Genomic DNA, 10,135 nt, shown 5'->3' with positions numbered 1-10,135 from the left:
GTCGTTCAGTCAGCAAATAGCCTACCATGTGCCGGGAACCATGCTGGCGCTGGAGATCCAGTGGTAGATACAACAAAAGCCCCATCTTCTCAGAGCTGACGTTCTAGTAGTACTGAGGAGATAGATACTGGAAAAAAACCCAGCAAGACATACAGAGTAGCGTGACCTGCAGAAATATAATGCAAGGCACATGGTTTTGTTTTTTCAGATGTTTTTGTTTTTATAAGACAGTTTCTTGCCATGCAGTACAGACTGGCCTCGAACCCACAGGGAGACTCCTGCCTCAGCCTCCCAAGGCTGGGATTACAGGCACATACCACCACGCCTGGCCAGCGTCTCACTACTGTAAAATGTCCTACTACTGGGCTGGGGAGATGGCTCAGTGGAATAAGTGCTTCCCTGGCAAGGGCAAGGGCCTGAGTTCAATCCCCAGTTCCGCAAAACAAAAACAAACAAACAACAACAACAAAAAATGTCCTACTACCACGTGTGGTCATGGGCTGGGGAGATAGCTCAGCAGTCTAATCAACTGCCTGGCAAGCTCAAGACCTGAGTTCGATCCACAGTACCGCATGCCATGCTGGCCTCAGAACCCCAGGCATGTTGAGCGAGTCCTGAAACCGGGCCTGGTGGCACATGCTTACAATCCAGCGCACTATGAGTCTGAGCTGCGTAGGAGACCCTGTAGTAAATAAATAAAAGATTTTTTTAGGTCGGGGATATAGCGCAGCGCATAAGCACCGGCCTAAGCACCGGCCTGGCAAGTATAAGATTGAGTTCAATCCTCGGTACGGGAAAAAAAAAAAAAACCAAAACCTCCTCAGATGTGGCCCTTTCTGTTGACAAAAAGGTGACAGCAGTAGTCCAGGTGGTAGGTGGCAGCAGATGGAAGGGAAGTGGGGTTAGCCTTTGGGGACAATTCGAAGGCCGGGTTGACAGGATTTCGCGTCGGCCGGGAGGTGGTGCATGGAAGGCAGTGGAGTCCTGAGTCCCCTCGGACATCCCAGCCCGTGCTCCCAGAAGGGGGTGGCCGCTCCCCAGCTGCAGGAAGTGGGTAGCTGGAGGTCTCTGGGCCACCAGCAGCACACCAACGTGCCCTTGCAGACAGTTGCAAATGCAGTCAGCCTAGAATCCTTCACTCCAGGAGGCTGAGGCAGGAGGATCCTGCGCATGTTCAAGCCTAGCTTGGGCAATTGAACAATTTTCCTGTTTCAAAATGGAAAAAATTGCCAGCCAGGTGTGGGCTGTATGGCTGGAGGGAGATGGCCAGGTTAACCCTGATAAGATACAGGTAGGCGCTGGGCAAGAAGCCAACTGCAACTGCTCTTCCTGTGGGCTGGGCCTCCTTCCTTTTCCCCAGGCCAGAAAAACATCAAACATCACCTCTCTCCTGTTCCCAAGTTCACTTTCTCCCAGGTCATCCTCATTGGACCTTTGCCAGCTGTTAACTATTTAGGGAAACAAGGCCCTTAGCTGAGGAAGGCTCATTCTGATAGTTAATACTATAGCCAATCACAGCTCTCTGTGTGTGGTTGAGCTGGACGCCTGACCTCCCACACCATCTGTGTAACTTGCATCCGCCCACCCCCAGCCCCTCTTGGAGCTGCTGAAATGGCAACGCCTCTATTCCTCTCCCACTGGCCTAGTCAGTGGTTATGTATGTTGATTTGTAGGCACTCTTTACATATTGCAGATGAGAAACCCTCACCTAGTGACATACATGGCCAATGTGGCATGAGGACAAAGGACCCAAAACTCCAGCTTCAACAACCAAAATGACCATCTCCATGGAGTGCAGTGGGGGGGATTGTGAAGTCCAGAGCTCAGGTGTCGCAGAGCTGGCTCATCACCCCACAGGAAAGCCCCACGCTCCAAGCAAGCCAGGAGTGCCAGATCCTTCACAGCGAGCCATGCCAGGGGGCCCTACCCAACAATGATGGTGCAGGCTGTCAGCCAGGTGCCATGGTGCACGCCTGCAATCCCAAACTTCGGGAGGCTGAAGCAGGAGGATCACACGTTAGAGCCTAGTGTGGGCAACTGAGCAACTTCACCCTCCATCCCTATTTTTTTTTTTTTTTTTTCCAATTTTAAGACAGGGTCTCCTAAGTCTCTAAGTTTCCCAGGCTGGGCTTGAATTTGTGATCCTCCTGGCTCAGGCTCCTGGGTACTGGGATCACAGCCGTGGCCCACATGCCCAGCTCTGGTTCCTTTTTATGGCGGATGTTACTGCGGACGGAGCGCGCAAGGCTCGCCTCACCACGCCATGGGTAAACAGACATCTGGCTGTACTCCTGCGTTAGGCTGCTGTGAACGGCACAGCTGAGGCTGTGTGTGTGCACAGGTTTTTATTTCTCTTAGTTAAACAAGCCAGCGTGGGGCCCTCAGGTCACAGGGAAGGCTGTATTTACCCTTTCGAGAAGCTGCGGCTGCTGTCCCAGTGGCTGCCCAGTGCACCTTCCTGGCGGCAGCACAGAGGTGCAGGAATGAGCCTCAGAGTCGGCCTGCAGGGAGGGAGGCCAGGGCAGCACTCTCCTCCCCTCCCTCCCCCCTTCCTTCCTCCAAGTCTCACTGTTGCTCATGCTAGACTGACTCACTGGTGGGCTCAACTAACCCTCCAGCCTCAGCTTCCTGCGTAGTAGACACCATGTCCATTGTCTTAAACTTTTTATTTGTATTTTTTTGGTTTTTTGGTGGTACCAAGGATCGAACTCAGGATCTTGTGCTTGCCAGGCAAGCACTTATTCCACTGAGTTATTTCCCAGCCCCTAAACTTTTTATTTTTTATATTTCTAGGACAGGGTCTCACTACACAGCTCGGACTCCTAGTGATCCTCGTTTTCAGCCTCCCCAGCACTGGGATTACAGGCGTGCACCACCATGCTGGGTCTTGATAGCTGGCTCAGCGTGTCTGGGGGCAGGGATGGCTCAACATGTAGTGCCAGGCTCTGAACCCCGGTCCCTGAGTTTGCCTAAGCAGGTGCTTAAGTCTATTGAGCTATTTCACGGCCCCTCCTTAAACTTTTTTTTAGGGGCCGGGGAGACAGCTCAGTAGAATAAGCACTTGCCTAGCAAGTGCAAGGGTTCAATCCCTGATTCCAGAAAAAAAAAAAAACACCCAATTTTTTTTTTTTTTTTTTGAGACAGGGACTATGTAGCCCACACTGGCCTCAAACTCAAAGTGATCCTCCTGCCTCAGCCTCTGGAGTGCTGGGACTACAGGCCACACTCAGCATTTTTTTGCAGTACTGGGGATCAAACTCAGGACCTTATGTTTGCCAGGCAGGCACTTAAGCGGCTGAGCTATATCCCCAGCCCTTGTTGTTGTTGGTTTTTTAAAAATTTATTTATTTGTGTGTGTGTGTGTGTGTGTGTGTGATCAGCTCAGCCCACCTGGGGCGGGGCTGGCTGGCATGTGGTGCTGGGGGATTGAATTGTAGTCCCTGTGCTTTGCTAAGCTTGTTCTAAGTAGGTGCTTTAGACCACTGAGCCATGTCACCAGCCTTGTTGTTTTTTTGAGGCAGAGTCTTGCTATATAGTTCATGCTGTTCTTAAACTCACTATATAGCTCAAGCTGGCCTTGAACTTGTGAACTACAGGTGTGCAAGTATTTCACTGAGCAAACTGGCACACTACAAGTACTGTAATCTCAGTTCTCAGGAGGATGAGGCAGGAGGAGCACTGTGAGTTTGAGACCAGCCTGGGCTACACAGCAAAACCCTATCTCAACAAACTGAAAGAAATCTGCTTCAAATGAACTGGTTTGGCCCTGACTGGCTGTAGGAACTGGGCAAGTCTCTTAATTCAGTGACCTCATATGAAAAATGGAGGACAATGAAAGTCTCTTCCTTATTTTTCTGGCTGGCTAAGGCTGCCTTAAGGGTGGGTCTGGTAAGGCATGTGGAGCTGGGGATCAAAGCCTGGTATCCTGCACCTGACTGCATTTGCGTAAGCAGGCACTTTAACAACTGAGCTCACCTGCAGGTTCCCCTATTTTCTTTTGAGGATCAGGAAAGTGGTGGTCCATGTCAGTCACTTGGAACAATGCCTAGGAGATTCTCAGTGCTGCTAAGTGCTAGCTCTGAGTGTAGTTAGTTTAGTGGCAAATGCTTGAGCCCTGAACCTGTTTGGGGCCTGCTGCAGGCCAGACCAGGCCTGCCATGTGCTGGGGTCCCCCATGTTGCTCAGCACAGAGAAGGTTGTTCATTGACTGACTTGCTCACAGATGAAGGCCGGGCTAGGTTCTCAGGGAAGATAGGGCCTCAAAGACAGCAAGGCCAGGCAGGAATGCAAGTTTATTGGGGGCTCCACGCACACACTCACGGCATCACACGACAATGGCACGGGTTACTCAGGACACACACAGGGTGGCCTCCTGTGCCCGCACTGGGGCTCAGAGGCAGTGGGGTGTGGCCTTCTCCCTGGTGACCCAGGCCCTTGCCAGGGTCCTTCCTCTGGGGAGGCTGCCAGGTGGGCCTGGCTGGGAGCAGGCAGCAGCCGGGACACAGGGCAGCCACCTCACTCCAGTGACTGCAGCATCAGCAGCTGTTTCAGCACCTTCGTCTGGCTCGTCTCACGGATCTCACCTGCCAGGAACATCTCGTCTACCACCGTGTAAACCTGTGCCGTGGGCAAAGGTGGCCATGAGCGGGGCCAGGCACCAGGAAAAGGCCCCAGCCCCCTGCGGCCACCCCGATGGGTGGAAGCCTACCTTGTAGAAGTTGAACACCAGGTCCAGCTCGCAGACATTGTGGAAATACTCGTTCAAGACCTGGGTGAGGGACATGGAAGAAGTGAGATGGGCAGGGAGGGAACCAGAGGGACAGAGATGAGGAAGACCAGGAAAGAGACCCCAAGGAGGGAGGGACAGGGAGACAGAGAGCAACAGGGGTCAAAATGACCGTGGAGAGAAGGCTGAGCAGGAGCAGTGGCCCGTGTTATCCCCATCTATAATCTCAGCCTCTCAGGAGGCTGACGCAGAAGGAACACTGTGAGTTTGAGGCAGGCTGCATAGTGAGTTCCAGGTCAGCCAGGACTACACAGCAGATTCTGTCTTAAAAAATAAGAAAAACAGGGGCCAGGGAGATAGCTCAGTAGAATAAGCGCTTGCCTGGCAAGCTTAAGGGCCTGAGTTCAATCCCTGGTTCTGCCAAAAAAAAAAAAAAAAAAAAAGAAAAAAGAAAAGGAAACCCCAGAAACTGAGAGTAGGGGCAGAGAAAGATCTGAGAGAGAGAGAGAGAAAGGCAGGTAGACAGAGACAAAGACAAGAGACAGAAAGAAAGAGACAGTGACAAAAATGGTAAGACAAAGATGGTGAGAGATAAAAACAAGAACGGGGGGGCTAGTGAGATGGCTCAGTGGTGTAAAGCACCTACTTAGAACAAGCTTAGCAAAGCACAGGGACCGCGGTTCAATCCCCCAGCACCACATGCCAGCCAGCCCCGCCCCCTGGTGGGCTGAGCTGGCCACACACACGCACACACACACACACACACAAAAAAAACCAAGAACAGGGGTCACTGCAGGATGGCAGAAGCCAGGACCACAGAGCTCGAGGCCAGCCTGGGCTATGTACCAATACCCTGTCTCAAAAAAACAAACAAACAAAAAACTAAAAAAATGGCCAGGGAGATGGCTCAGTACAATAAGTGCTTCCCTGGCAAGCACAAGGGCCTGAGTTCAATCCCTGGTACTGAAAACAAAACAAACAAACAAAAAAAAAAACACCCTGGCTCAAAAAAAAAACAAAAGGACATTGTGCATCGTGGCCCACACCTGTACTTCCAGCACTCAGGAAGCTGAGGCAGGAAGACTGCTGTGAGTTTGAGGCCAACCTGGGCTATGCTATAAGTTCAACTTAAATTACCAAGACCTTGTCTCAAAAAGCCAAAAGAAGGGGCTGGAGAGATGGCTTAGTGGTCTAAAGCACCTACTTGGAACAAGCTTGGCAAAGCACAGGGACCGCGGTTCAATCCCCCAGCACCACATGCCAGCCAGCTGCGCCCCCTGGTGGGCTGAGCTGGCCACACACACACACACACACACACACTAAATGTTAAAATAAAAAAAAAAAATTAAAAAAAAGAAAAAGAGAGCAGAGCCAGGCTAAGGCATGGGCAGTGGATGGCAGAATGGGCAGATATAGATGGGGACAGGTACAGAGTTGTGTGGCTGAGGATTGGGTGGGGTAGATGTAGGAGACAGGACAGGGACAGGTCCCAGCACCCCAGGGCCACATGGTTGGCTGCGCCCGCACCTCCACGAAGTTGTGGATGGCTTCCAGGTAGGCCAGGTTGTTGTCACTGACGTCCACGCAGATGCAGAAGTACAGGCCGGCGTAGCGTCGGTAAATGATCTTAAAGTTCCGGAACTGCAGGCAGAGAGGCGTGGGTGAGGGGCGTGGGGAACACCCATACCAGGCAGAGAGGGGCCAAAACCCTCAGGCCATTCCCTGCCCCCAGGACCCAGGGAGGAGAAGAGATATACAGACACCTCATCCCTGCGAGGGTCCCACAGGAGACCTCATCCCCTTGGAGCCAGGGAGTCAGAGAGGCACCTCAAGGAGGGCCTATGTCTGCTCAGAGCCTGGAGTACAGTCGGGAGAACGCGGGGGCCAGGGCACAGAGCACATCTGTAATCCCAGCTACTCAAGAGGCTGAGGCAGGAAGATCTCCAATTCGAGCTCAGCCTGGGCAGCTTAGTAAGACTGTCTCAAAATTAAAAAAAGGGCTGGGAATGGAGCTGAGCAGCACAGCACTTGCGCAGCGTGCGCCAGGCCCTGGTTCCATGCACGGCATGGGCGCTGCCCGCACAGACCCCAACACAGGTGATCCCGTGCAAGGGCTTTTATCTCTGAGGCTCGGGCAAAATCTCGGAGTTTTGGAAACTGCATAGACTTAACTGGTTTAGCATCCATAAACTGAAAATCCAAAATCTGAAATGCTCAAAACCTTTCCTCCCCCAGTGCCGGAACTCGAACTCGGGACCCTGCACTTGCCAGGCCGGTGCTGTGCAGCTGAGCTATACCCGGGCCCAGGCTCTGTCTCAAAACAACAGAAACTTTGGGATTTTGGATTTCAGATTTTCAGATAACGCATATTCAACTGGTATCCATAAGTACTGAAGTAATTACACATACACACCCCAAACCCACCTACCAGGACACAGGCTGAGTTTGTGTCTGTGCAGATAAAGAGGTTCACGGGGGGCTCAGGCGGGGCTCGTCAGTGGAGCTGGCCGGCGCACGCAAGCCCTGCGCTCGGCGCCCGGCACCAATAGCTAGCTAGCTAGATAAAATGAAAGTAAAAGATGGATACTGGTGCAGGCAACAGAGGGTAAACGGACACTTTCTGGCCGGAGCCTAGGCCTGTGTGTGTGGCACCACCTAGTGGTGACTGTGGGCGCCAACGTTAGCCCTAGAGTGTCTTCGCTCCTTGATTTTTACCGGCCGACAGTAAAAATCTGTTTTGTAGTATGGCAGTCATGCCTACCGCAGCAGGGCAGCAAGTGACCCGACACGGACAGGCACTTCCTCTTCCTTTGTCCTGCGTTCCCTGGGAAACTAGGGTGGCTGCGCACGCCTGTCCTCCCAGCACTGAGGAGGCTGATGCAGGATGATCCTTCCAGTTTAAGGCCAACGGGCTACAGGTCAGCCTGGACTATTTGAGCCCTCGCTTCAAGAACAAAACAAAAACTTAGTTTCATTTCCACTTAGTACTTCCCCCAGGAAGCCCTCCGGACTCCCAGGAGGCTCCTCTCAGGCCTCCTTCCTTCTTGGTGGTTGCTACCTTCTTGGGGACTGGCCTATGTCTGCTTTTTTATTTATTTATGTGTGTGTGTGTGTGTGTGTGTGTGTGTGGCCCGCTCAGCCCACCAGGGGGCGGGGCTGGCTGGCATGTGGTGCTGGGGGATTGAACCGCGGTCCCTGTGCTTTGCTAAGCTTGTTCTAAGTAGGTGCTTTAGACCACTGAGCCATCTCACCAGCCCCCAATGTCTGCTTTGTTTGGTTTTTTTGTACTAGAGACGGAACCCACAGCTGTGCACTGAGCTACATCTCCAGCCCCTTGTAAATTTTGTTTTCTTTTGAGGCAGGATCTCAACAGAGAACTAAAGCTGCCCTGGCTGGGCTAAAACTCACAATCCTCCTGCCTCAGTCTCCCCGAGTGCAGATGTGTGCCACCCTGCCAGGCTTGGGCTTGTCCGTCCCTGGATGTGAGATACCCGCAAACAGCACAAGGCCGTGCGGTCACCATGGCGAACCCAGCAGCCGGCATGTCAGGGCAGGGCCCAGAGACACCTGGGAAATAACAGAGATGAACACTGCGCCTGGATCCCGACACACCTGGTCCTCCCGGCTGAGGCCACCTATGAGCAGGCACAGCGGCAGCCTCAGAGACCCGCATCCCAGGGGCCTGCTCTCTCCCAGCCCCTGCCTGGTCTGTGACCTCACCACCACCGGTGTCCCTCAGCTCAGCCCCCCTCGGGGTGCACAAACGCCCATGTCCGCACTGCCCAGGCCTCCCTGCCCCCATCACTGCCCTTCCTGACAGCCCTGCTGGTTTTCTCTACCATTCACCTGGTGTCACCCTAATCTGTGACATCTCAGGAGAGGGCAGTGCCACACCCCGAGGGGCTGCAGCACATCCTGGATGTCAGCCCCGGCTTCTGTTGCACCACGTGCCCCAGCATGCTGGCCACCCTGGGCTTCTGTGGCAGACCAGGCACCAGCACCTGACCCTGGCCCACGAGGGTCACCTCCTGTGCTCCACGGATTCCACCCTCACCCCCAGTGGATCCTAGAAGCCTTTGCACCTGCATCCCCCTGCTCCGAGCCTCAGTCCCCTCTTCTGGGAAACCCACAGCCAGCCCAGGTCACTCTGCCACCCCCAACTTCCTGCCAGGCCTGCCCCTGGGCCTTTGCACATCCTCTTACCCAAACTTGGGAGTTTCTTCACTCTGAAAGCAACTCCTCAGGCCTTGGCTGAAAATCGCTTTTCAGTGATGCTTTCCTGAAGGAACCAGGTAAACCTGCACACCCAGGACCCTCCTACCACCTTAGCTGCTTATTTTGCTTCTGGCTGTTTTTTTTTTTTTTTTTTCTTGGTCCTGGAAACTGAACTCAGGACCTTGTGCTTGCCAGGCAGGTGCTGCTGAGCTATCTCCCCGGCCCTCTTGTGGCTCTTTAATGCTGTGAAATACTATATCATTTACTACCCATCTCCTATCAGCCAGAAAGGCAGCTCCACAAGGGCAGACATTTACGTCTGTTGTGTTCATTCACTGAGGTGCCCTCAGTACTGAGAACAGCGTCACACACAGAAAGCCTGTGGTTAATTTTCACTGAATCGTTTTTTGGGGCATGGTTGTGCATGCCTATAATCCCAAGACTTGGGAGGCTGAGGCAGGAAGATTGCCTGCAGTTTCAGGGCAGCCTGAGCTACACAGCATGAACTTGTCTCAAAGAACAAAACCAAAAGAGCCCCCCAAATAGTTAATATTTGTCCCATTCTATAGGAATTTGGTCCGTTTTGTGTGGGTGTGGCATTGGGGGAGGAGCCCAGGGCTTGTGTGTAGCCAAGCGCTTAAGCTGCACCCACAGCCCCAGCCTGGTCTCTTGAACAGGTAAATGTCTTCGGGATAAAAGTTGGAGATTAAAACTAAGCCACAGGAGCCTTGGTAGGGTGGCACATTCCTATAATTCCAGCCACTTGGGACGCTGAGGCAGAAGGATGGCCAGTTCAAGCCCAGCCTGGCCAATCTAGCATAACGTTGTCTCAAAAAATAAAAAGAGGGGGCCGGGGAGATGGCTCAGTAGAATAAGCGCTTCCCTGGCAAGTACAAGGGTCTGAGTTCAATCCCTGGTTCCTCAAAAATAAAATAAAATAAAATAAATCAAAAAATAAAAAGGGCTGGGGCCGTAGCTCAGTGGCCGTACTCTTTGCCTGATGTGGGTGAGGCCCTGGGTTCAGCATGGCAGGGACAACAATACCAATAGCACAACTCCTCAAAAAAAAACCCCAAAAAACCATAAATAAAATAGAGCAAGGGGGCTGGAGAGATGGCTCAGTGGTCTAAAGCACCTACTTGAAACAAGCTTGGCAAAGCACAGGGACCGCGGTTCGATCCCCAGCACCACATG

The 10,135-nt window shown here is 52.7% G+C and overlaps 1 protein-coding gene across 1 annotated transcript in view; it reads right to left on the bottom strand.

Moving 5' to 3' along the window:
- Window positions 1-4,273: 4,273 nt before the first annotated feature.
- Ap2s1 (adaptor related protein complex 2 sigma 1 subunit) overlaps window positions 4,274-10,135 on the bottom strand; it is a 12,227-nt gene continuing 6,365 nt past the window's right edge. The window contains exons 3-5 of the mRNA XM_012517623.2: window positions 6,254-6,367; window positions 4,709-4,768; window positions 4,274-4,617 (exon numbers count right to left, since the gene is read on the bottom strand). Coding sequence (XP_012373077.1) covers window positions 4,516-4,617; window positions 4,709-4,768; window positions 6,254-6,367 — 276 coding nt within the window. The 3' untranslated portion in view covers window positions 4,274-4,515. The remainder of the gene's footprint in view (window positions 4,618-4,708; window positions 4,769-6,253; window positions 6,368-10,135) is intronic.

This window comes from Octodon degus, unplaced genomic scaffold, assembly GCF_000260255.1.
Source record: "Octodon degus isolate 3935 unplaced genomic scaffold, OctDeg1.0 scaffold00197, whole genome shotgun sequence".
Lineage (NCBI taxonomy): Eukaryota > Metazoa > Chordata > Mammalia > Rodentia > Octodontidae > Octodon > Octodon degus.
This window is presented reverse-complemented; position numbering and strand designations above follow the sequence as displayed.